This window comes from Herpailurus yagouaroundi, unplaced genomic scaffold (genome assembly GCF_014898765.1).
Source record: "Herpailurus yagouaroundi ecotype Mexico unplaced genomic scaffold, PumYag 199, whole genome shotgun sequence".
In the NCBI taxonomy this organism is placed as follows: domain Eukaryota; kingdom Metazoa; phylum Chordata; class Mammalia; order Carnivora; family Felidae; genus Herpailurus; species Herpailurus yagouaroundi.
Genome location: NW_024412430.1, coordinates 9,090,776 through 9,118,692, shown reverse-complemented (window position 1 = coordinate 9,118,692; position 27,917 = coordinate 9,090,776). Strand labels below are relative to the sequence as shown.

Sequence of the window (27,917 nt, the reverse complement as noted above, 5' to 3'; positions counted from 1 at the left end):
TTCAACGTTTTTATTTATTTTTGGGACAGAGAGAGACAGAGCATGAACGGGGGAGGGGCAGAGAGAGAGGGAGGCACAGAATCGGAAACAGGCTCCAGGCTCTGAGCCATCAGCCCAGAGCCTGACGCGGGGCTCGAACTCACAGACCGCGAGATCGTGACCTAGCTGAAGTCGGACGCTCAACCGACTGCGCCACCCAGGCGCCCCTTTAAGTCTTTTTTTAAGTTTATTTATTTTGAGAGAAAGAGTGAGGGAGGGAGGGAGACAGAATGCATGGGGGAGGGGCAGAGAGGGAGGGAGAGAGAATCCCAAGCAGGCTCTGCATGGTCAGTGTGGAGCCTGACATGGGGCTTAAACCCATGAAGCGTGAGATTGTTGACCTGAGCTGAAACTGAGTCAGAAGCTTAACTGACTGAGCCACTGAGGTTTAATGTATATGGATAAGTTTAATGTATACAGATTCCTTAATCCTTAGCCTTGGAAAAACCACAAAATGAGAATTCACAGGTGTCTGGAGGGCACCTGGCTGGCCCAGTAGGTGGTACAGTGACTCCTGATCTCAGGATTGTGAGTTCAAGCGCCATATATGGTGTGGAGATTACTTAAAACAGAAAGAATGCACAGGTGTCTGGAAATCCAATTTTTTTTTGGTAAAGAATCCACCCAGGTGTTTATTGTTACTGTTGATGATTAACCATGTTTGGGAACCATGGCTACTTTCATTTAATCCCCTTTGTAATTTTACCCAAGTATTGGTAGTCCCATTTTATAGATGAGAAAGCTGAGGACCAGGACTAGGAACCCACTTGAAGTCACACTGCTAGTAAAGACCCCTAACTGGCATCAAACCTAGCATGGTCACCAGAACATCCACAGTATCTACAGGAGTGAAGTATATGAGGCACTTCACTGTCTCATATCCACTAACTATTCACAAAGGGCCAGTCTCCTTAGAAGAGTGTTCACATGCACACTTTTGAAGGAGGCAACAGGTTTTGGATGGTCTTTCTCTCCCCTGTCAGAACTCTCTTCTTCCCTCCCATATTGGGAACTAACGATGCTTCTTGCCCTGAGATATGTGTAGATCCTACCTTCTCCCACATCAGAGACCTATCAGATCTATGCCTCCCACTCTTAGGAACTGGGTGTTTAAGACCCATATGGGTTGGCGAGAGGAGGTGGAAGAAGGAAGCCCTGACACATTCTTCCACAGAGTGTCCCATCCAGTTTCTCAGCAAAGACCAATTTCATAATTCCCCAAGTCCATCCAACTGCCTCTCACCCCCTCCATAAAGTTCACGTATTAAAAGGCTTTCACTTACACAGCAAATTGCTTGTATGAAGTAATTCATTCTATCATTTAAAGTTTATTTTCAGAGAGAGAGAGAGAGAGAGAGAGAGAGAGAGAGCACACAAGCACATGAAAGTGGGGGAGGAGCAGACAGAGAGGGAGAGAGAATCCCAAGCAGGCTCCGAGCTGCCAATGCAGAGTCCAACTCGGGGCTCCAACTCAAGAAACTGTGATCATGACCTGAACCAAAATCAAGAGTCAGACATTCAGACATTCAACCAACTGAGCCACCCAGGTGCCTCTTTTATTTTTTTTAAGTTTATTTTGAGAGAGAGAAAAAGAGAGAGAGAGAGAGAGAGAGAGAGAGAGAAAGAGAGAGAGAGAATCTCAACCAGGCTCCACATTCCACATATCACACTGAGTCTGATGGGAGGCTTGATCCCACAACCACCAGATCATGACCTGAATCAAAACCAAGAGTTGGATACTTAACTGACTGAGCCACCCATTTGCCCCTATCTTTAAAAAACAAACAAACAAACAAACAAAAAAAAAAACTGCACTTGACAGTGCTTCTACAAATATGAAATAACTAGGGTGGATGCAGTTCCAATCTAAAAGCAAAGAAACACTGGGTGTTGTATGGAAACCAATTTGACAATAAATTTCATATATTGAAAAATAAATAAATAAAAGCAAAGAAACTATGCTTTTGTTTGTGCAACCTGTACACTGTGGCTAAATGTACACTTTTCATTTAAACTCCTCAAATTAACAAAAAGAACTTGCAAAAAAACCCCAAAAGATGGCTGGGATAACCATAGGAATAATTGTAGGAATGACTGTAGCCAAATAAATAATTCTAACTGAGAATTTCAGACAATGGAGAGAGAGGATTTTATCATGGGCTCCAAGCCTTTGCCCCAGCAACAGTTGTCTACTGTGCTGTGTGCGTCAGATCTGCCTTGCATTAGTCACAAAAAGTCCTGGGGAAGACAATGTAGATCAGGGTTAAAAAACACAACATTCAGATTTGTTCAGATGTGTTCTCTACTGAAGGAACGGAGGGAGAGAATTAACAGGAGTTCACTACATGTTATGAGGTTCTCAGAAAAGTTCTCAGACTTTTCTTTATAAGCAATACCTGGGGAGCTTGTTATAAAATATGTTCCCAACTCCAACCCCCAGAGATGCCAAATCTCCAGTCTGAGTTGGGGTTTGAGATTCTTCACTTTCATCAAGCACCTCGGGTGATTCTGATGCCAGTTTTTTCCTTAACGTTCTATTTAAAAAATTCTCAAGCCTTGTGAACGTTCCAAGAACAGGATAATGAACACCAGTATGCCCTTCGCCAAGATCAAGGGTCGGCAAACTTTTTCATTAAAGGAACACAGTAAATATTTTCAGCTTCTCAATCACAGTCTCCGTGACAGCTACTTAGATGTGCCACCGAATACGTAAACCAATCATCACGTAAGCAAGTGAGTGTGGCTGTCTTCTAACAAGACTACATTTATGAACACTGAAATTTAAATTTCACCAAATTTTCACATCACATAATAATACTCTTCTTTCGACTTTGTCCAGTGGGTTAAAGAGGTAAAAGCCATGCTTAGCTCAGAATTGGTACAAAACCAGTCAGGGCAAATTTGGCCTACAAGTCCTTTGCCAACCCCTGAGGAATCCACCTGTGATTGTAAAGTCTAAGCTTTTCTGAGGATGAACTTTATTTGTTTTTTCCAAATGTTTACTTATTTTGAGAGAGAGAACAGGCATGTGCATGAGCAGGGGAGGGGCAGGAAGAGAGGGAGAGAGAGAATCCCAAGCAGGCTCCATACTGTCGACACAGAGTCCAACACAGGGCTCGAACTCACAAACCCGTGAGATCATGACCTGAGCCAAAATCAAGAGTTGGACACTTCACCAGCTGAGCCACCCTGGCGCCCCTTCTGAAGAGGAACCTTAAACTGATCACTCTTCATGCAGACTCAACACACTGCCCATCTTAGGAAAATTGAAAAAGTTAATCAATGAGGTTGTTTTCTGACTCTCTGCTGTATTTTCAGATAGAACATTTCACAGCTTCCTATGGCTGATATTTTTGGATGCCCTGTGGGGTACAGTTCCTCCTTTAAAATCTTGATAGTTGTTAGTCATTGTCTAATTTTACCACGTAAAAATAAAGTGTGTGTGCCCTTCCCCACGACACCAGGACCCGATTAGCATCTTTTTTAGCTTCTCTCTCATACTGAGGACAAATATGGGTAAAAAGACAAAAACAGATGGGGCGCCTGGGTGGCTCAGTCGGTTAAGCGTCTGACTTCAACTCAGGTCACGATCTCACAGTCCGTGAGTTCGAGCCCCACGTCGGGCTCTGGGCTGATGGCTCAGAGCCTGGAGCCTGCTTCGGATTCTGTGTCTCCCTCTCTCTCTGCCCCTCCCCCGTTCATGCTCTGTCTCTCTCTGTCTCAAAAATAAACATTAAAAAAAAAAAAAAAAACAGAAATAAAAACAAACCCTCTATGCTCCAAATGGCTCCAATTTGTTATTTGTGAGCAAGGGGCTGGGGATACCTTTCCTGGATTCTTTTCCTCCCTGACCTTTGGCTGAAAATTTGCCCCGACCCAGAATGTCTGCTCACATTTGTAGCAACACTGGGTTATTACCGAGTTAAGACAACAGTAATGATGAAAATCTGTTAACCAATTACTTCCATTCATAGTCTTCAAGAATTCTGGAGGGTAAGGTCCAACTCAGCATCACAAAATCAGCAAACATGGTCACAAAGGGATCTATGTATTTACCCATGAAGGCCAAGACAGTGGGGGGTTGGGGGGGCGGGGAACACTTGAGTTCACTAAGTGCATTCCTGCTTATTAAAATGCCTTTCAACTGGACTTATCCAAACATTACCTCATCTCCTAGGGAATGAACACCTAGTTATCTGAAGCATTCAAGCCTCTACCACCTCATTGCCCCGCCCTTCTCAAAGCAAAGTGATCTGTTTAATGGCAGGAGGATGTGTTCTCCTCTGATGAAGCTGGAGAACAGAGAAGTCATAACCGCCCCCCTCCCCATCCGGCATCTGAACATCAGCTTAGGCTGCTTTGGAGTCACATTGTAAAGACCTTGCATCTGCCTTTCATCTCCCAGCTAGCTCTCCTCCAGCTTGTGAGAATATGCGGCATGCTGGCTCAGGTGGAAGGGCAGGCACCTTAGAGTGAAGACTTAAAACCCAAGTCGGCCGACATATGAGAAGGCCCTGGGTTTCTCATCAGCTGGCTGATTTGTGGACGGTCGCATCGCTGGAGCTCAGCCAGCTGCCTCACCTGATGGAAAATGCTTATGAGCTTTGAAATCACCTTTAAATAGGATATATTTTCTCCAAAGAAATTAGAACCGATTGCTAGCTCCCCATTGCCGGAAATGTATTTGTCAGTTTAGATGACCGATTCAACAATTTGAGACGATTAAGGACTACAAACTGTATCTAAAATTCTATTCAAAAAAGACAATAGTGAAATGCTATTTAGGTCCGGGAGTTCTGTAATATAGGAATAGCAAATAAAAATAATAGACAAATGTAATTTTGTTTTAGTCAAAAATTACAGACCGAAGTTAAACAGTGGACCTATTATATTAGTGCGGTGGGTCCTAAACCTGGCTGCATGTTAGAATCACCCAGGGAGCTTTAAAAAGATTCCAATGCCCAGGCTGCATCCCACACCAATTAAACCTGAAAGTAGGGGTGGGGGGTGGGGCCCAGGCCTTTGTATTTTTTAAAGCTGCCAGGCAATTCCAATGTGCAGGCAAGGTTGAGAATGTGATCCCTGTCCCTCTGCGGCTTAGTCTTTCAAAATCTACTTGGCAGACGGCTTCCCTTCCTCATCTCTGCCGATAGCTTCTTTACAGCTGCAATCTGGAATAAAAAAATGATTGATTGATTGAGTCACACACAATATATAAAAAATACATGCACACACATTTTTATTTATTTAACTTAGGCCCTGATTATTAGCATATAAACCAGAAAAAAACGAGTGCCTTGGAACTTACATAGCCTCTCCAAATCTTTAAAGAACCAAACTCTAAAAAACACACACAAGAGATACTTAAGTCGTAAAAAACACACACACAGACAGACTTTAATCACCTTCAGGAACCATGATCCAATAATATATTTCATAGGTAAGATCTTGTTCATCAAGATACAAAAGAAAAAAAACGAAAACAGCCTTAAACTTTAAGACATGTGCCCTTAGCAAGAGCACTTAGAGTTAGAATGGTTTATCGGCAGCATTTTGAGGTAGCATATTTTGTAAAGTCAACAGAAGTCACAGAGCTGCTCTGCAGTTTCTCATGGACACAAAGGGACAGGCCCTCAGCCTTTGCTCTCGGTGGAGGAAAACGAGTGTGTCTGTATTCAGGACCAAGTGAGCCTGAACACACTTCCTACCATCTCGCCACGGCCGTGTCTTCATACACTTCATGTGTTACAGGTTTCGGAAAAGGTAAAGGCATTTTGATCCTTCTCTCCTCTTGGTGTGGTCACCGCCCCGGCTGTGGGGCCAATCTTTCTACCACATGCAATTCTTGCTGACAGAACACGCGGGGGGAAGGGAAATAGGGCATCATGGCACTTTTTTAAAACATTGGCTCTAACAATTTAATTAATTAAGAGTGACTAACTCCTCTAAGGCTATACAGAGTACTGTTTCTGAAGACCCTCCTCCATGATTCTGACCCTTAAAAGGCTCTCCCTTTTTTCACCCCCCGAGTGTAACATTTTGGGGTATCCTTAAGCTTTCTGCAATTTTCCTGGCAGGATGGGGAGCAGAAAAGCTTTAAAAAAATCCACACATAAAAACAACAACAAAAACCAGGTGCAGGAGCAACCCCAAGAACAGACTTCCTTTGTGCAAGTTGAAACAACCCAAGTTTACAGTTCAGGAAAACGGCCTTCTCTAAAAAAAAAAAAAAAAGTAAATATTCAGCTCAGCTCTGCGTTTTAAACACGAATATACAGTTGAAACAGGTTAAGAATTAAAGCTGCATATATGGTCCCAACAACTTCAGACCTTGGTGCAGATCAAATTTTTGCCCATGGGCGCAGATTTATGAGGGACGTCAAATCCCTAAAGCCCTTTTGTCCCAGTATCCTTTCTGTTTGAAAGTTAAACCCTTGGAAGGAATCAATGTACAAACGAATAAAAATAGCACATGCCTAGGCAAAAAAGGGCATGAGCTGGGCCTGAGCTGCCATATGGAAAACTCTGCCATTGAGTATCCTATACAACCGGCAAAGGCTGCCAGCCCAGATCCAGAGCCCAAGGCATCAGTGAACTTGCCAGCCACCCAGGTCAACTGTGGACCCAAAGCCAATGACACAACTGGGCATCAGCCTTCAAGTATATGAGGTGCTACGAGAGCTGGTTTGCTCAAGGACTTGGGCTGACCCTCAGAGGCCCCCGCCTTGTCCCATGACATCCTGTGATGCAAAAAGGAAAGCACTGCTTACAGTCACTAAAACGCACAGAGTGGAAGGTGGGGAATCGAACCGCCCTCTGAATATACCAGCCTAACAAATACAAATAAATTCTTCAACACTTTGTACAACTAGAAGGTGCGTGGGCTGGTATTTAAGCGATCACTTTGAGCTCTCTTTTCCCCTTTCTGGATCAAACAGGAAAATGGTTCCGTTGGGTTAACAGTGTCACTTTAAAAATGCCATAAATTAAATAAGTTAGTTCACATTTTTTTCCCCCAGCACTTAAGTTACAGAGAGTCTCTAATGTGCTTTTGAAGTCTGCATCAACAGTTCCAGGTCTCTTCTGCGGACAGCGCTGGTTCTGTGACAACCATATTCATCCAGCTGCAAAGGTATGAATTGTTCAAGCAGCCCAAGGCCCTGGCCAGCAGGACTGGTGAATAGCTTAGCCCATGATGGTTTAAAGTTTCCGCTGAATCCCAAAAATATGGTACTCCCTTTAAAAACAAGCAATAACAAAAAAAAAGTGTAATTCGTATATCTACTAGTTTCAGGCAAGATAATGCGGGAGGTGAGTCGGAGGTGAGCAAAACAAAGACAGTTATAAACACAAAAAAACTATCCTTCCTTACGTCAGCCATTGAACTCTTACCACCCACCTCTTGCCCCAAATAACAAACCACATCCCCAAACGCTTCCTCTAATAATGTTTCCTTATTTAAAGATTATCTTAATGATGCCCGCTTCAGCAAAATAAGCTCATGAAAACAACCTGGGGGCCATAGTCCACCATAAAAATGCTCAGGTGGCTGGACTCATAAGAACTCCATAGAATAATACAAATACAAACCTTTGTTATAAAGATGAGCTGGTTTGGCTAATCCCAGAGGTACTAACGATTCTGAAATATTCAAATGCTTTATTTCTCCTCTTGTGCTCAACAAAACAATTGACCTGTATGTAAAAGTTAGAAAGTTGGAGGGAATTTCAGTAAATCGGCATGTGTTAATTGAGTACCTTTCTGAACTGAGTACACCACAGATATGCTAGATAAAAGCAGAACTCAAAACAAACAGGAAAAAAAAAAAACCAGATGCTTTACACCTTCCTGCTGTTCCAAGTTTGGCTCCCCTGACCCACCCAGAACTGTGTTGCTATTCCAAGGTGTCTCCAAGAGTAGGGAAGGCAAAGGTCATTTAGGTCAGTTGACCCAGTGAACAAATTGGGACTCTGCTCTTTTATGGAATAAACTAACAGAGGAGGTTAGTTTTGTTTGTTTCAGATACTCTACTTATCTATTTAAGTCCTGTTATCTATTTATCAAATAAATTAATAAACATCAATTCTAAAAAGAAATAAAATCTGTGCCCCATGGTTTGGTTTAAATTGCCCTGTTTGCTATGTAGCATAGCAACATATATACTTAGATCTGTTTGTGGATTTTCTCTTCTCCTGACCTCTCCTCTCTCCTCTGCCAATGCTATGCTGGCTTAATTACTATGGCCTCATGATTTATTTTAATATCTTATAAAACAAGCCCCCCTGTATTATTTTAAGTTGTCTACAAATATTTTATTACTCTCCCACATTTATTCTTCCAGATGAATTTCAGTACCAACTGTCAAGGACAATAGAAAAGTAACCTATTAGGACACTGATGGAAATGTGTTAAATTTATATTTATGTAGGTAGAGAGACATCTTTACAATATTAACTTTCCCTCTAGAAACAGGGAAAATCTATCCTTTTCTTCAACTTGCTTATATCCATCAGTATTCATTTTCTTAATGAGGGTCCTGAAATGTTTTATTAAGATCCAGAAGTTTTAGGTTGGTATGGATTCTTTGAAGTCATTCTAAAGCAGTGGTGACCATTCAGACTCAGAACAGAGGTCTGACCATAGCAACTCTACAGGTCTGATTCCCTTCAGGCTAGTCCCATGGAGATCACTTACAGGTCCCCACTGCCCCACCCCCCACCCAATACGTGCACAGTATCTCCAGAAGTCACTCCCAGTTGCGCCATAACCTCTTAACACTTTGTTAAGACACAACACACAGACAGTAAAGTATTTACACCGAAAAAAAGTATTTACACCGAATTTCTGCCCACTAAACATACTTATGTCACCAACCCGGATGAAGAAGCACAGCACTACCCAGATTTTAAAAGTCTTCCTTCGGTCTCCTTTCTAGAAACAACCTTGTGACTTTTTAATGACTTGGTTTTAACTCTTAAGTCTATAGGGTACCATGCAGGACACCAAGTTACCCTAAATATTGGTGGTGAGAGGTACACTCTGGATTGTCTTAGGTGGACTGAGTACCTGTGTTTCCACCACTGGGAAAAGTTTTAAATCCTGAAAGAAAACTGAGGCCTTGGAATTCCCTACAAGTATCTTAAAGCAGAAGACAGGGCTACACATGCACATTGTATATTACACTCAAATAATCCGATGACTTTAGGGGACTTCCTGAGACCTGGTTCTGTAAAGTGTAATGAGCGTAAGTCATCAGATAACCGAAGAAAGATGTGTTCAAAAACTAGACAGGACTTTATTCCCCAGGAAGCTTATGTCCCTCCCTTAGTTACTTCACTAACTGAAGATCTGCATGTAAATCAATGTCTGTAGCACAACCAAGGAAGGCAGAAAGGAGCCTGAATTCATCGCCTTGCCTCTAGGCAGGGTCTAACCAATCCCCAAAAAGAAAGGTTTTGTTCATGTGCCTGCTTCTTCAGAGACCAACAAAACAAAACCAATCAGACCAGGGCTCTGAAAAGAGAGACCAGATACTCAACCGCTTAAAAATCAGTTGACTCCTTTCCAGTCACTTCCATGTGAGCCAGGGGATGAATTCACAGCACAATGCCATCTGGGGGCTTATCAGTGGGACAGATGGCCACAAAGGCAAAATTGTGTATAAAATTGCTTCCATCAGTAATGAACCTTCTGAGTGAGTTAGGTGGAAAGCAGATCAACCAAATGCTAAAATGTGGGACAGTAAAGCTCCAAAATACAGAACCATTCCCCTTCAAAGAGCCTTTACACTATTTGCAAACTCTTCTAATAGCCCAGCTTTCACTTATCAATGATAGGTACTTTAGACCACAGGGGCGTCCATCTGAGAAGAGGAAGGAATGGATACCTTTCAACAGCCGTAAGTGCCCACTGAAGAAAAGGGTGGAAAGACAAACCAAAGCTCAGAGTTAACCAGGTGTCACTTGCTCAAGGTGACTTGTCCCTCTTACAGAGCAAGCTTCACCTACCTTGGAGGGATGCCTGTTCTCAAATACTCTTCCAAGCGACTGATATCAGCAAGAGAGTAAAGCTTCTTTGCCATTAAGCGGAAAGGAACGCTGCAGGCATCCACAACGAGGAGGAGAACACCCGGATTTTGGATGGTAAAGTCGGTGCCGTTGACCTGAGAAGAGAGAAACGTCTTCCGCCGTCACCACCGTTTCATATCTCCAGGATGGTTCATTTTTCTAGTCCGTCCCTCTGTCTTCTAAACCCATGATTCAAATTATAGTTCCAGGATTCAAGCTGCATGATCCATTTATTCTTTCTCCACCAACATCTGAAACTAAGCCAGTGTTCTCTAGACCACGCCTCGATTGGTCTTTACTGTTGGGATAGATGCTCGAGAAAGGCATCTCAATGGAGGCACTCAGTTGAGCAGCGTGACTCTGCACGTGTACAGGATTAATTTTTGCACACACTCTCTCACTGGGGCCAATGCTTGCAAACTCAGTGAAAGATCAGTTGATAGCCTTGTACTGCAGCTCCGATAGCTCACTTAATGTCCCATTGGTTCAGAAAAAAAATACCACACCTCCCCCCACACGTAAGCCCCCCATTAGAGTTTAGATTTGGAACAGGAGAGGAGCCAGATGGCCTCATCTCCTTTTTTCCATCCATAGCTCTCCTGTAAAATCAAAATGGAAAAGTGGTCATTTCACCAGGATTTAAGCCACAAGGTAGTAATAGATTTGGTTCACAATTATTGTGAGCTGAAGTTTCCAGTAGTCCTCTTTAAACTAAATTAGCAGTTTGAGACTTCTTGAAGAAAAAGGAACGCCAGACACATCCAAATATCATTAATTCATCAGCCAAAAAAGAAGGAAAAAAAAACCCTCACCAGACTAAAAAATGATTCAACACCAATTTAAGCCACAGGCACTGTTCCTACCTAAAATGTGTAAAACTGGGGCATTTGGCTGGCTCAGTCGGATGAGCGTGTGGCTCCTGATCTCAGGGTTGTGAGTTCAAGCCCCAAATCGAGTGCAGAGATTACTTAAATAAATCAATAAAAACTTAAGAAAAAAGTTTTCCTTAAAAAAAAAAAGAAATAAATTGTGTAAAATTATAAACTATACTAAAGGCTAACCAAGGAGAAATGCTATCACCACCACACCTGTACTTGTTTGGGGAAATTATATTGAAATTTTATTTCTAATTGTTACTGGTCTCACAGGAATCAAAATGACTTTTTCGCTATGTTTATATTGCTCTAATCTAGAGAATAATTCTGGAAATCCTTGAGGTAAAGTACCCTTTTATATTTGGAAAGACTGGAAGTGTTTTTAAGACACTTGTTTTTAAAACTCAGAATACAGGAGCACCTGGGTGGCTCAGTCGGTTAAGCGGCTGACTTCAGCTCAGGTCATGATCTCACGGTCTGTGAGTTCGAGCCCCGCGTCGGGCTCTGTGTTGACAGCTCAGAGCCTGGAGCCTGTTTCAGATTCTGTGTCTCCCTCTCTCTGACCGTCCCCCGTTCATGCTCTGTCTCTCTCTGTCTCAAAAATAAATAAACGTTAAAAAAAATTTACAAAAAAAGAAATTAAAAAAAATAAATAAAACTCAGAATACATAAAATTAAGATACATCTGAGAAAAAATATATAATGATACCCAACACACTTAAACTGTCCTTTTGAAAAGAATCCCCTAAGACCTACTGCTTAAAGAAACACAGCAGTTTCCACACAGACTAAAGCAACGTCATGTCCTAGCAAAGACTCTTCAGGTACTGCAAGGGGAAAGCACTGGAGGTACAATGTTCTGTGACTTTTTTGGGGTCCCGAGCACACAGTATGCAGCAATGGAGTTTTAAAAAAATGTCTTCACAGGGCACCTGGGTGGTTCAGTCGGTTAAGCATCTGACTCTTGGTTTTGGCTCAGGTCATGATCTCACAGTTCATGAGTGCAAGCCCTGTGTCAGGCTCTGCACTGACAGTGTGGAGCCTGCTTGGGATTCTCTCTCTCTCTCTCTCTCTCTCTCTCTCTCTCTCCCTTTCTCCCTGCCCCTGCCATGCTCACGTTCTCTCTTTCAAAATAAAAATAAAACTTACCAAAACAAAACAAAACAAAGTCTTCCGACCCTGGAGCAGAGCCTGCCTGAGATTTTTTTGAGCAAAGCAGTATCTTCTTAAATTATTTAGTGAAGTTAATAGAGCAGAAAGACTCAGCACCCACTTGCTTCCATTACACAACTGACTCCCACCCAGATACTATGCCAACCGGCTAGGATCAGGCTCTCCAGGTAGCCGACGGCATTGAGATGCTGAGTTAACAAATTTCATGCCAAAAAAAAATCACATCTCAAACATAGTACGAAACGAGCAGTTGCTAACACAGGATAGTAGGCATAAATATACAGTTGGGAAATCTTTGGGCTACCTTTAAATAGGAATCTTCTCTATTTATTTTTAGTATTTGTGTGTGGTCATGAGATCCAACCGCTTAACAAATTTTAAGTGTGCAATACATAATTGTGGACTGTGGGGACAACGTTGTACAGCAGCTCTTGAGAGTTTATGTATCTTACTCAATTGAAACTACATGCCTGCTGATCAGGAATGCCTCATTTCACCCTCCCCCCCTTAAGTAGGGATATTCTTGCTTTAACTTGTTTTACTGTTTATTTTTGAGACAGAGAGAGAGAGAGAGAGAGGGAGAGAGAGAGATAGCGCCTGAGCTGGGGAGAGGCAGAGGGAGAGGGAGACACAGAATCTGAAGCAGGCTCCAGGCCCTGAGCTGTCAGCACAAAGCCCGACGCAGGGCTCGAGCTCACGAACTGCGAGATCATGACCTGAGCCGAAGTCGGACACTTTACTGACTAAGCCACCCAAGTGCCCCAGTAGAGATACACTTAATTCAGAGTTGCTACAAAGCTCTTAATTCAGAGTTCAGCCCTGGAAATGGATGGTGGGGATACCTGCACAACAATATCCATGGACTTCATGCCACTGAGCTGCACACTTAAAAATGATTAAGATGACTGGGGCGCCTGGGTAGCTCAGTAGGTTAAGTGTCTGACTCTTGATTTCAGCTCAAGTCATGATTTTACAGTTCGTAGGATTGAGCCCCGTGTTGGTCTCTGCACTGAGAGCTTGGGATTCTCTCTCTCAAAATAAATAAATAAACTTAAAAAAGAAAACCCTAAAAAATGGTTAAGATGATGAATGTTATGTTATAAATACTTTAACACAAGTAAAAAATTGGGAAGGAAAACAAGAGTAAGGTAGAATTTTGTCAACATACAACATGTGGATTTGTGATTGTGTTGCCCACCACTTTAAAACACTGGGCTCGTATGGTTAGAGGACGGGTCAAGCAGGTGAAGGGGATTAAGAGGTACAGACCTCCAGTTATAAAATAAATAAATCACAGGGAAGAAAAGTACAGCGTAGGGAATAGAGTCAATAATACTGTAATAACTTCATATGGTGTCAGGTGGTAACTACACTTACCATGGTGAGCATTTCATAATGTATACAGCTGTCAAACCTGCTGTGCCTGGAACTAATATAACATTGTATGTCAGCTATATTTCAATTATAAAAGTTAAAAAAGAGGGGTCTTTAAAGAGACCACGCGAGACTGGGACCAGGCCCAGGCTGGATGTCACTTAGATGGCTACATACCTACCACCACAAGAGTTCCTAACACAGTGGCACTTAGGTCAATCTGGTTTTGGACAGATCTCATGCCAACAGCTGGTTACCACTGGCGAGCTTGGCTCTTAACCCCAATTCTAAGTGTTGGCGATGCGGTTTAGGCCTTTACTTCCATAAACTTGCCTAGAACAGACAACTAACACTTCGTGAACAAATTTTGACATTCACCTCAAAGTAATCAGTAAAGACAATCTACTGAGAAAAAAAAAAGATTTTTTAGTAAGTTTGAACTTATTTAAAACTGCAAATGTTTAGGAGGTACTTATAACTTTATTACATCGCTTGCCACCAAGGGACTGTTGCCAGAGATGATTCATGTCACTAGGATGAAATATCAAAGTGAGAAACTGAGGCGGGTACATGTCAGATGGTACTTACGGAGATCACAGACAGGTCTCCACGCTGAGTCTCTGCTTTACTGGGTGACTGGAATTGCACGGGGAGGTAGCTTTTATGAGGATCACTAGTAAACACCACCTAAACGGGGAAGAAATTCCATGTTAACGTCAACTGCATCTTCCTTCAAAAGGGCCACAAATTAAACCCAATTATACCAAACCCAATGGTGTTTTTTCCCCCTTTGTACATATTGCATGGCCTAGAATTCCATGTTGTTGTTTTTTTTAATTTTTTTTTTTTAACGTTTATTTATTTTTGAGACAGAGAGAGACAGAGCATGAACGGGGGAGGGGCAGAGAGAGGGAGACACAGAATCAGAAACAGGCTCCAGGCTCTGAGCCATCAGCCCAGAGCCCGACGCGGGGCTCGAGCTCACGGACCGCGAGATCGTGACCTGGCTGAAGTCGGACGCTTAACCGACTGTGCCACCCAGGCGCCCCTAGAATTCCATGTTTTGATACAAATGTAACACAAGAAGTGATTGTTCCTCACTTTCTGGAATAATCCCAGTGTCAAATAATTGTACTCTTATTAATAAAATCAATTCTGCAAAGGACTAAGTAAGTGTGCTTTACACTTATAAACACTTTATGCAAACAATAGTCACAAATGTTTTTAAAGGTCCTTTTCAGACCAGTTATCTTAAATAGGGACTGAGTCACTCCCAAACTAAGAAGTATAGATGACAAGGATTACCCTGTTCAAAACCTTTTAGTAGGCTGTGCATCACCAGGCTAAATTCTTCTACCAGACTTGCAATGTGTCCCATAAATCAAGCCACGCCTTATGTACGGGCCCCTAACCCACTGTTCTAGCACATTCCACACACAGTACAGCAACTTTGCTTTCCCACAGTGCTTCATCTCCTTTCCTGCCAAAATTCTGCCTTTGCAGATGCTGTTCCCTCCCAAGAGTGTCCTTGTTTCCTTCTACTCCTCAAAATCACTCCCAGCCTCCAAATCCCACCTCCTCCCTCCTCCCTAAAGGCTTTCTTCTCATTCTAAAGCAAGCTTCTCACACAACTGAGCACCTAAAGTATATATCTTTCTGAATGGATGTCAACAACTTCCTCACAAGGGCAAATAGTCATGAGACATCATGATACTAAACATTCAGAAGCTCCACATTTCTTTGAGTCTCAGGTTTGGAGTCAAAAATTCATGTGAATTTTCCTATTTACTCCTAAGGTACATGTGCCTGTTTTTAATATTCAAAACAAACTCATTCCCTCAAATCTCCAAGTAAAAGTGATGTTTTCAAATACTTCAAGTACCATGCAATTGCACCAATATATATCATCGGTATTTTCAAAAAAATAAATTCTAACCAATGTTTCAAGCGCACGCGCGTGTATGCACCTGTGCGCGTGTGCGCGCGCGCGCGCGCACACACACACACACACACACACACAACAAAGAATGCTAAACATTAAGGTATGGAACCATTTAACAAGACAGGCTATTTCCAGTGATGATTATTTTTAAAAATTATAATGTTGGAGTCGTAACTATAAATTATATAATCTTGTCAGTAATGAAGAACTTTCTTAACAAATTCAACTCGAGAATTGGGCTGGAGAATTTACTTTTCCACAAAGATTATCTAAAAATGCCACTTTAGCAGTTAAGACATTACATGGGACAGGCAAGGATCTATATAAACTTCTTCAGGTACATGGCTGGTGGGTTGGTGGGTGGGTTGATTGGTTGGTTGGTTGGTTGGTCGGTGGGTTGGTGGTAGAGTTTTAGTTGAGCTGGAGAATAGAGGTGGCACAGGGACATAAAACACTGAAACTGTGATAGTGAACTGCCATTGAAAATATACTTAACCATATATCATAATAAGAAGGAAAAAAAATCTCTGCTCTTACTATCACCAATAGGCAAAAACAAACGAGAAACATTTCTGATTCAGTAGGATTGGCATAGGACCAAGAATTCTAATATTTCACAAGTTCCCAGGTGATGCTGATGCTGTCAGTCTGGAGACCCCACTTTGAGAACCGTTTCCCGTAACCCATATTTAACCTACGCTTTAATTTACGCATTTAATTCTACGCTTCTTTTTCACTTAGAATTGGTCTGACTTCCTTTAGAAACCCCATGACCAATTTGAGCTCATATTTTGGACTTTCAGTGTCATGTTTTCTTAAGACCCAGAGAGAAACTTTATAACTAAGAATATGTCAGGTGAAGCATTTCACTTCTAGCCCAAGTTCGTTTGTACTTTTAACTACAGATAAATATAATAGCACATGCTTCAAAATTAATCACTTCCAACCTTGAAAAAAAAGGAAATAATTTTCATATCAAGTGCATTTTTGGAAGAGAAATTTTACAGTCATCAATAAAACAACGTATTTTTCTACATCACTGAAATGTAAACCCAATAGCAATATTGTAACAGAATCACACCTGAGGGGGGAAAAAAGATGAGGACCAAAACGTCTATAGTTATCCAGGATAAACTGACATATCACAGGGGTAAGATATTTTTATTATGAATTTGGACTAGTTTGCTTCTTATAAGCATCACATTCTACAATGGGCCACAATTCAGGAGAAACCATGCAATATTTCTAACTTGGCAATACAGATGTTTCAAAGAAAAATGTGCCTATTGCAAAAAAAAAAAAAAAAACCCAAAAAACAAACAAAAAAACCTCCAAAAACAAAAAAAACCTTTTCATTCTTTCTCTCAACCCACAGTCCACTTTTCTTCCTTGTTTACCTGGCGGGTCCCGCAGCCTTGACAAAGCCCGGTGAGCATGGATGGCATGCGCTTGAGTGCTGATGGCTTCCTGTAATACTGAGGATAAGCTTTGGCCATGCAGTTACTGATGTCTTTTGAGTCCGTTGCTGCCTGGATCTTGACTCTTTCGCATCCCTGAGATGAACAGTAACTGTGGCCATCCCTGTGGCTTTTGGCTTTGAGATACAAAAATAGTAACCTGTGTAGAACACAAACCAATCCATAGGGTGTCAGACTGACACTCACAAACTAACAAAAATTCCTCAGATCAGCTCATGGCCTAAAGGGACATTCCTCTAATAAAGTAACTTTTCCTTAAAAGAAAATAAATTACAAAAGTAATAAAGTTGTTTCTCATTCCTTTCTATCCTCCTAGGGTCCTAAGTCAAATGTAAAGACTATGTTCAGAAAATATTTTGATAACCCAATTCAGGCATTCTGGAACATATCAAAGTTAATTTCTGGATTAAATTAGTTCAATGGGTAATTTGGGAGGATGGCCTTTGGTTTGGTTCAAAAATTCTTTGGAAAATTTTAGACTTGTATTGAGTTTTAGGATTTTGTAAATTAGTGTGGTTTATTCTTTTTTTTTTTTTTTTTTTTTTTTTTGGTTTATAAATCATTTTGGTTTAAGGCATAAAATTGAAATAATAAAAATAGCAACTGTGACTTGCTTGGCTAAGGCCAAGATATGGCCTCACATCAGTTCCTGTGATGTTTACTAAGAGCAGATGGGCCTGAGGTCCTTCTGTCTGTACTTTGGCCAAAATCAAGTGAAATGAATAGTCACGCCCACTCTGAATGATCCTCCAGCTGCCAAGATGAATGGAAAAGTCACTTCCAGGCAACAGTCCAATGTCTGTCAGCGGAACTAGTGTTTCTGAACCAAGGGGAGACTGTAAAGCATTTGATCAAATGTGATTGATTACTAGAGATTAAGAACTCATATTTTAATAGGAAGTCAGTGAACAATGAAAAGTTGTGATACTGAGGAAAAAAATCAGCCATTGTCCTAACATCGATACTTTTAACATATATGCAGAAGGAATGAAAGGGACCTAATTAGGTCTGGGCTTTTTGAGATACAATTAAAAACTGTCAAAATGAATAGAATTAAAAAGAATGAGAACCTTGGAGACTGAGGGATTATAAAAATACCTGGCTGAGCAATCCCTATCAAAATAACAGCAGCATACTTCACAGAGCTAGAACAAACAATCCTAAAATTTGTATAGAACCAGAGAAGAACCCAAATAGCCAAAGCAATCTTGAAAAAGAAAACCAAAGCTGGAGGCATCATAATCCTGGACTTCAAGCTGTATTACAAAGCTGTAATCATCAAGACAATCTGGTACTGGCACAAAAACAGACACTCAGATCAATGGAACACAATAGAGAACCCAGAAATGGACCCACAAATGTTTGGCCAACCAATCTTTGACAAAGCAGGAAAGAATATCCAATGGTATACAGATAGTCTTTTCAGCAAGTGGTGCTGGGAAAACTGGACAGCGACATGCAGAAAAATGAACCTGGACCACTTTCTTACACCATACGCAAAAATAAACTTAAAATGGATGAAAGACTTAAACATAAGATAGGAAGCCATCAAAATCCTAGAGGAGAAGGCAGGCAAAAACCTCTTTGACCTTGGCTGCAGCAACTTCTTACTCAATACGTCTCCAGAGGCAAGGGAAACAAAAGCAAAAATGAACTACTGGGACCTCATCAAAATAAAAAACTTTTGCACAGCGAAGAAAATAATCAGTAAAACTAAAAAGCAACCAACGGAATGGAAGAAGATATTTGCAAATGACATATCAGATAGAGGGTTAGTATCCAAAATCTATAAAAAACTTATAAAACTCAACACCCAAAAAACAAACAATCCACTGAAGAAATGGGCAAAAGACATGAATAGACACTTCTCCAAAAAAAGACATCCAGATAGCCAACCGACACATGAAAAAATGCTCAACATCACTCATCATCAGGGAAATACAAATCCAAACCACAATGAGATACAACCTCACACTTGTCATAATGGCTAACATTAATAACTCAGGCAACAAAGATGTCAGCGAGGATGCGTAGAAAGAGGATCTCTTTTCACTGCTGGTGGGAATGCAAGCTGGTGCAGCCACTCTGGAAAACACTATGGAGGTTTCTCAAAAAATTAAAAATACAACTGCCCTACGACCCAGCAATTGCACTACTAGGTATTTATCCATGGGATACAGGTGTGCTGTTTCAAAGGGGCACATGCACCCCCATGTTTATAGCAGCACTATCAACAATAGCCAAAGTATGGAAAGAGCGCAAATGTCCATCGATGGATGAATGGATAAAGAAGATGCGGTATATATATACAATGGAGTATTAAATCCATTCATGGAGAATGAAATCTTGCCACTTGCAACTATGTGGATGGAGCTGGAGGGTATTATGCTAAGTGAAACTAGTCCGTCAGAGAAAGACAAATATCTTATGACTTCACTCACACGAGGAACTTAAAGATACAAAACAGATGAATATAAGGGAAGGTAAGTAAAAATGATATCAAAATAGGGAGGGAGACAAAACATAGGAGACTCTCAAATATAGAAAACAGAGGGTTGCTGGAGGCGTTGTGGGAGGGAGGAATGGGCTAAATGGGAAAGGGGCATTAAGGAATCTACTCCTGAAATCATTGTTGCATTACATGCTAACTAACTTGGATGTAAATTAAAAATAAACAAAATAGGGCGCCTGGGTGGCTCAGTCGGTTGAGCGTCCGACTTTGGCTCAGGTCATGATTTCGCGGTTCATGGGTTCGACCCTAAGTCGGGCTCTGTGCTGACAGGTTGGAGCCTGGAGCCTGCTTCTGATTCTGTGTCTCCCTCTCTCTCTGCTCCTCCCCTGCTCACGCTCTGTCTTTCTCTCAAAAATAAATAAAGATTAAAAAAATTTAAATAAGGGGCGCCTGGGTGGCGCAGTCGGTTAAGCGTCCGACTTCAGCCAGGTCATGATCTCACGGTCCGTGAGTTCGAGCCCCGCGTCAGGCTCTGGGCTGATGGCTCAGAGCCTGGAGCCTGTTTCTGATTCTGTGTCTCCCTCTCTCTCTGCCCCTCCCCCATTCATGCTCTGTCTCTCTCTGTCCCAAAAATAAATAAAAACGTTGAAGAAAAAAAAATTTTTTTTAAATAAATAAATAAATAAATAAATAAATAAATAAATAAAATACCCGGCCGAACAAAATATTTCCCAGCTAATCATGAATTTGTGATCCCCAGACCATCCTCACAAATTTAGGTGTTGCATTTATTTTTGTGGAAAATCAATAGGGAATGTGGAATTTCTGTCATCTGTAGAAGAAAAGTCCAAGTAGGGTGTTTTAAGTCTAATTAGAAATTGAAAATCAGAGACAATTATGGTAAGAAAAGACTTAAGCTGGCCACACTGGCTGCTGGAGGGGTCCTGGAGGGCAAACGAGCTGCATCTTATTCAAAAACTAATAAGGCACTCGACTAAAACCCGACCTCATTCCCCCATCAGACTCGCCACCCTTCTCCCCATTCTGAACTTGTCTTTCCCCAAACATGCCATGCCACATTCTTCCATGCCTCCATGCATCTATCCACACTGCTCCTAGGGACACCTTACCCCTCTCTTTTTCCATCTCCTCCTACTGGTTCCTCAGGAGTTAGCCCCATGACTGGGCGTCCTAGACCGAGCTTCTGGGTTACCGCAAAAGGCCTACTGAACATCCTGCTACGGGATTTACAGCATATAATCCTCTAGCTCTCTAATTACTTGCGTGGCATGCCCACATCCTTCAATGGACTGTGAATTTGTGGAAGAAATGAGCCTTATTTACATCAGTATCTTTACAGCACCTAGATGATGGCACGTGATAGGAATGTCAGCTCAAGGAATGGATACTAAAGGAGCATGCTACTTGTTGGAAGAGTACAGGAGATCGAGCCTACCATAACCCAAAGGCTGAGAGACTGTAACTGGATAAAAGCAGACAAAGCCAACAGGACCCCAGGTGAACAGGATTAGAATTAAAAAGTGGAAAGATGTAGCCTAGAGAGAGTTGAAAGCAAATATGCCATGGTTATACAGTGGTTTGTTTTTGTTTTTTGTAAACTCAAGGTCAACTTGAAAGATCACCTTAAAGGAAGAAAAAAAAAGAGAGCTTTTGCTGAAATATGAACTATATCACATGTAAATAATCATCTTAAGGGTTATGATAGAAAAAAATTATTTTGATTTTTCATTGGGCCTACTGGTTCTTTACTGACAAGGATAATTTCCCTCTCTAAATTGCCTTAATAGGTATATGGCAAACATCTTCATTTCATTCCTGCTGCCAACTATAATTACGAGGCATTCTGTCTCTAAACCTCTAATAGTGATGAGCAGAGAATTACCCACATCAGCTGCTTTTCTAAACAGCTGTCACATCACAACCTATTCTTAGTTAGGGTGAAGAACTAGTAATTTCACCATTAAAGAAAAATAGCAATAATTCTCATTCACTGGTTGTGCTTCATTACCCCGCGCTGGAGTCAAAATAGAATTTCCTCTCCGACTGCTTTCTCTGCAATTCCTCCAGTGAGTGCACAGGCTCATACTCTTCCATTTTGGATAATGAGCCATTATGGCGCTGTAAAAAGCCAAAGGTAACCTGAAAACTTGTGTTTGATGGATAGCAGAGGCCAACTCGAATCCAGTCATTCCTGTAAAGGAGAGACAATAAAACAATGAATTCACACTTAGGCCTATATAATTTTGAGTATTATAGCATATGTAAATTTCAGCCATGATTTTTCTCCTCCTTAAATTTCTCCTGTGTACTGAGCCACTAACAGTGAAGTCCTGTACCCCAACATACCAGCAAATACCCTAGCTTTGTATGTTCCCCACACTTCTCAATATATATATACAACAATTGTCTGGCTTATAAAAAATGTCTTAGTTTCAACAGGACTTCAGGGAATGTGAATAGAAGTTGGATAAAATGTACTTAGGCACTGCAAGAAGAGAATAAAGTTAAGTGACATGGCTGGGTATGGGGTATACGAAGATGGAGGAGACACTAAGAGCCTGATAGCGGGAGCATACACCGGCAAAATCTTTGAAAAGAACTTTAAAAAATTTTTTTAATGTCTACTTATTTTTGAGGGAGAGAGAGAGAGACAGAGAGGCAGAGCATGAGCAGGGAGAGGGGCAGAGAGAGAGACAGACACACATGGAATCCGAAGCAGGCTCCAGGCTGTCAGCACAGAGCCAGATGTGGGGTTCAAACTCACAAACTATGAGATCATGACCACAGCCGAAGTCTGACGCTAACCAACAGAGCCACCCAGGCGTCCCTAAAGAGAATCTTCTTTAAAGTAATCTCTGCGTCCAACATGAGGCTCAAACTCACAGCCCTGAGATCAAGAGTTGCATGCTGCACTGACTGAGCCAGCCAGTGCCCTTTCAAAGAATTATTTTGTTTATAAATGTGTTTTTGTCTTTTATTATTGCATTTAGGATAAATACCTAGTGGTAAAATTGCTGAATATAAAGGCATATGTATTTTTAAAGTTTTTGATGCATATTACCAAATTACCATGGTGTTTTTTCCTTATCTGATGTCCTATCTTTAGATATAAAATCAATACTTTCTGAAAACAATTAAAAATATTTCCCTTTTTTAAATCATTTGCTGTTTGGGGGAATTTTTTTTAAGTGATTTAATGTTTTGTGTGTGTGTGTGTGTGTGTGTGTGTGTGTGTGTGTGTGTGTGTGTGTTTTGACAGAGAGAGAGAGAGAGAGAGAGAGAGAGAGAGAGAGAGACAGACAGTGCAAGAGGGGAGGGGCAGAGAGAGAGGGAGACACAGAATCTGAAGCAAGTTCCAGGCTCCAAGCTGTCAGCACAGAACCCAACCTGGGGCTCAAACTCAGGAATGGCGAGATCATGACCTGAGGCAAGGTCAGATGCCTAAATGACTGAGCCACCAGGCGCCCCTTCAGGCATTTTTTAAGTTGTGGTAAAATACATGTAACAAAAAATATCATCTTTTTATCCATTTTAACTCCACAGTTCCATGGCATTAAGTACATTGGCAAGGTTATATAAATCACTACTATTCTAAAGAATTTTTTTTAAGTTTATTTATTTATTTGGAGAAAGAGAGACAACACGCAGGGGAGGGGCAGAGAGAGAAGGGGAGAGAGGATCTAAACCGCGTTCCCGCTAACAGCAGAGAGCCCAATGCTGGGCTTGAACCCACGAACTGTGAGATCATGACCTGAGCCAAAATTGCATGCTTAACCAACTTAGCCACCTGGATGCCCCCTCTTCTAAAGAATTTTTAGGGGCACCTGGTGGCTCAGTCAGTTAACGGTCCAACTAATCGTAGCAGCTCTGGTCGTGAGCCATTTGTGAATCTGAGCCCTGCATCAGGCTCTGCGCTGAGCCCACTTGGGATTCTCTCTTTCCCTCTCTCTCTGCCCCACCCTGCTTGTTCTCTCTCTCTCTCTCTCTCTCTCAAAAAAAAAAAAAAAACACTTTAAGCATTGAAACGACACGTAACAAGGCCTTAAAATTATTCATGCAGATTTTACCAGTACTTTCACTAAAGAATAATTAGAAATGCAGACCAAAAATGTCTAAGAAAAGATGCTCTGTGTCATATCATTTATAATAGCAAAAGGGGGATATGGAGAGACTGGCAGAAGAAACACTAAATGTTCATGGAGGAAGAGAGTAGTTAAATAAATCTTGGTTTATCTATATGCTCAGAAAACACGTGAGGGCGGAGAGAGAGAACAGTACGTTTATAATGTCTCACTTCGATTAGAAGAATTCTAGGGTTTTTTTTTCCCATTTTCCTCATGTTTTTCTCTATTTTCTTTATTTTGTTTAAGGAATACGTACAGCTTTTATCATGTTTAAAGTGTTATTTGCAGAAGAGGCACTGTGACAAAACCTATGACCACTCCATGATCATATTAAATTTGAGAAGAAAAAAATTATCTGTCTCCTCCTCTTGCCTCTGCCCATGATGTAATTTTTACAAACTCTGAGCTACTTAAGCAAGGGAAGTCTGACTGAACTTCAAAAGCCCATGCAGATTTTTGAAACTTCTGGGCTCAGCCTCTTTTCACTTTAAAATATTTTTACTTGCTCAGTATTTGTTCAAAAGTTACATGTGATACTTATAGAATCCTGCATACCACGTGGTTGTAATACCTCACCTCAAGTTCGTAACCTGCCCAATATAATTCTTCGAACTACTGATCGCTGACATTTCTCCTTGAGCCTCTATAGCTATCATTTGTTTCTTTCATTGCCTTCTCCGTTGCTCACTCACGGGAGCGATAATATCATACTGGCTTTTAGGAAACTGCCCCCCAGACACACTGTGAACTAAGGATTAGAGATGAGGAGATAGAACAGGATCCAGCCAACAGATGATAATGGCCTGAACTCAGCCACAAGCATCAGAGGTGGAAAGAAGAGGAGAGATGCAAACAACATTAAGGAGACAGAGCTAACAGGGTTTGGTCACTGATGGGAAGGGATGAAGAAAAAGAAGAGTCAGTGACGACTCCTGGGATTTTTGCCTTGGTTGACTCAGTAGGCAGGGCTGTGATTCTCCAGCAAAGGAACAGAGAAAGCGCAGCAAGTATTATAGGAAAGCAGCAACGGTCCAGTTTAGAGGATGTGCGAGATCTAACAGCTCAGATCCCACTGATATTCACCGATGCTTGGAAGTGACCTATTCAGAGCTGAATTCCTACATGTTCTATGCCTCCCTCTGTTCATTTCAAGTGAGCGTTTTAAGAGAGTTCTAACAAGTCAGGGCTTTAAGACCAGCCAGGTGAACAAGCCATTTTGATTTTTCCAGTACATATCTGAGCAGTTTCATGGAGTCTCATAGGTTAACCATCACATATAAATAGATTGGTTACCTCTACCTTTCACAATAATCCCATCCCTCCCTTCCAGCATCCTCTGTCGCCTCCCCTGAGGCACCCTATGCTCTTAACACGCTGAATCCATCAGTCCCTGAGCAGAACCAGCTTTTTCTCAAAGGTATTGTTTTTATAACAAGACAAGACACTTAGTATCCCTTCCTCAGGGGCACCTGGGTGGCTCAGACAGTTAAACGTCTGTCTCTTGATTTTGGCTCAGATTGTGATGTAACAGTTCACGGGCTCCAGCCCCACGTTGGGCTCTGTGCTGACAGCATGGAGCCTGCCTAGGATTCTCTCTTGCCCTCTCTCTCTCTCTCTCTCTCTCTCTGCCCCTACCCTATTTGCTCATGCTTTCTCTTTCTCTCTCTTTTGAAACAAATAAATAATCCTTAAAAAAAAATAATAAACACGTAAAAACAAAATCACACGACTCTCCTCTGCCAAGTCTGAACTTGGGCTCAAAAACCTTTTCATGTTCTTGATTACCAAGTGCTCAGTTGGAATACCAGATAAAACTTCTTTCCATCTCAGCTATGGGGCATTAAAGTATTCAGCAGACTATATTATAACCTAATGGCTTTCTGCACATAATACCTTGACCATAGACAATAAGAAATGTTTTTAAAATGACAGGATTCAATTGCTTAATCTCATCAGCATAAAATACATACAGCCTCCACATGAGAAGAACAAAGTACATGAAAACTGGCATTCTTTACTCGCTACAGAAAAGTGATAATTTTTCTCCACTAAATTACAACTTGCTCAGCTACTTGAAGTAACCGTAAGAGAGACATACCTGTTGAAGTTTATGAGGTATAGAAAAGCAGTCCGTGGGGCAGGCCCATTCCAGTGGATGGTATAGCCCTTCTCCAGCATGATCACAGGCTGGTACTGTGGGAAGGTGGCCTTCTGGTTAATGCCTCGGAGCACCATCGGATAGGAGGGATACTCATCTCGTGCGATGGTCATCGTCAGATTCTGAGTGCTCCATGTCTGGACATAAACCTTCAAAAAACAATTAAGAATGAAAGGGAAGGTGGCGCCTGGGTGGCTCAGTCGGTTGAGCAGCCGACTTCAGCTCAGGTCATGATCTCGCGGTCCGTGAGTTCGAGCCCCGCCTCGGGCTCTGTGCTGATGGCTCAGAGCCTGGAGCCTGTTTCGGATTCTGTGTCTCCCTCTCTCTGACCCTCCCCCGTTCATGCTCTGTCTCTCTCTGTCTCAAAAATAAATAAACGTTAAAAAAAAAAAAATGAATGAAAGGGAAGAAGACTCTTAACTACAGAGAACAAACTGGTGGTTCCCAGAGGGGGAGGTGGGTGAGGGGATGGGTGAAATAGGTGATGGGGATTAATACACTTATCAGGGCACCTGGGTGGCTCAGTCGGTTGAGCGTCCAACTTCAGTTCATGATCTCGAGGTTCGTGGGTTCAAGCCCTGCGTCAGGCTCCGTGCTGACAGCCCGGAGCCTGGAGCCTGCTTCAGATTTTGTGTCTCCCTCTCTCTCCGCCCCTCCCTTCCCTCTCAAAAATAAATACACACTTAAAAAAATTTTTTTAAAGCACACTTACCATGGTGAGCACTGAGTGATGTATAGAATTGCTGAATCACTATATTATACACCTGACACTAACACTATATGTTAAGTCTACTGGAATTAAAACTAAAAGCTTGATACAAACTTTTAAAAAGAATTAAGGAGGAGAGAGCACAAGCTTAAATAGCTAAACAAACATTTCCAGCACAAAGTCCAGTGTCTCTACTTTCAGAACAGAGGTTCTGTGATCTGAGCCAGACTAAACGAGTAGAAGCCAACTTCATCGTAAGTTATACTTAAAATGAAGCCCTACTTAAACTGAAATGGTAAAACCAGACCAAGCATTCTTCTAGCCAAGATCTTCATCATCTCCTCCGCCACAACGGGCCAGCTTATTCATCAGAATATAAAGCCTTTGCGGCTTACACAGCTTGTCAAAGAAATACCTCAGTCTGAAGAACACACATCCAAAAAAAAACCCGTAAATTAACGTGAAACCTGATACCCTCCAGTCAAATCTGAAAGCCTTTTCTCTAAAACAAGAGATGGAAAATTGAAATATCTTAGAGCTTCAGCTTTTCATTTTCCATGACCTACATCAGCCCAAGAAGTCATTTTTCACCCATTAAAAAAAAAAAAAAAAAGGCTTTACAAAGCACTTTACAAAAACTGGAAAAATATATTAAACAGAGACAACTTTGAGAATTCTGAATTTATTCCAGTGGTATTTGAGCCCTTGCTCTGCCAAAACAAAACCTTCCCCAAATGCCTCCTCTAAAGAACAAACCTCAGAACAATTTCCTAAAGCAAATCAGTATCCTGTAACAAGATTCCCCAGAAGTCTTAAAACATTTGCAGAATACTGTATTTAATCCACAATATTTCTCTATTTTTCTTCCTGTCATTTCTACAGTTTTGTACATATTGAGCCAGGAAAGCTTAAGTCTCATTTGTGTTTCAACACAATACTCTCCTTTCTGATACCACTTAAAGATTTAAAATAGATGGGAAATATATATTTTGAGATTACTGACTGTCTTCATTTACATATATATATTTAGTATGTACTATATATTATAGTTACTACAAATAACATACTTATTTTTTTAATTATTATTATTTTAATGTTTATTAATTCTTGAGACAGAGACAGAGTGTGAACAGGGGAGGGGCAGAGAGAGAGGGAGACACAGAATCTGAATCAGGCTCCAGGCTCTGAGCTGTCAGCACAGAGCGCGACGTGGGGCTTGAACCCACGGAACTGTGAGATCATGACCTGAGCCGAAGTCGGACGCTAAACTGACTGAGCCACCCAGGCACCCCATAACATACTTAATTTTAAACACAGGTTTATATTTAGCCTGTAGGTTATATATAATACATATTGTTTTAAAAAATGTTTATATTTAACCTGTATTTATTTATAGGTTATATAAATGTCATATATATAACATGTATATATTACAAAATATAAGTTAAAATAATAAAATATTAAAACTAGCTTATAACATAAAAAACAAGTTATATATAACAGGT

At 41.3% G+C, this 27,917-nt stretch overlaps 1 protein-coding gene across 3 annotated transcripts in view; it reads right to left on the bottom strand.

Annotated features, from left to right (window-relative positions):
* Window positions 1-5,254: 5,254 nt before the first annotated feature.
* The window catches only part of CEMIP2 (cell migration inducing hyaluronidase 2), an 87,623-nt gene continuing 64,960 nt past the window's right edge, over window positions 5,255-27,917 (bottom strand). For all 3 annotated transcript variants that reach the window (XM_040449359.1, XM_040449358.1, XM_040449360.1), the window contains exons 18-24: window positions 25,644-25,852; window positions 21,430-21,612; window positions 16,868-17,087; window positions 14,117-14,215; window positions 10,047-10,201; window positions 7,630-7,733; window positions 5,255-7,276 (exon numbers count right to left, since the gene is read on the bottom strand). In XM_040449359.1, the coding sequence (XP_040305293.1) occupies window positions 7,080-7,276; window positions 7,630-7,733; window positions 10,047-10,201; window positions 14,117-14,215; window positions 16,868-17,087; window positions 21,430-21,612; window positions 25,644-25,852 (1,167 nt within the window). In that variant the 3' untranslated portion in view covers window positions 5,255-7,079. The remainder of the gene's footprint in view (window positions 7,277-7,629; window positions 7,734-10,046; window positions 10,202-14,116; window positions 14,216-16,867; window positions 17,088-21,429; window positions 21,613-25,643; window positions 25,853-27,917) is intronic.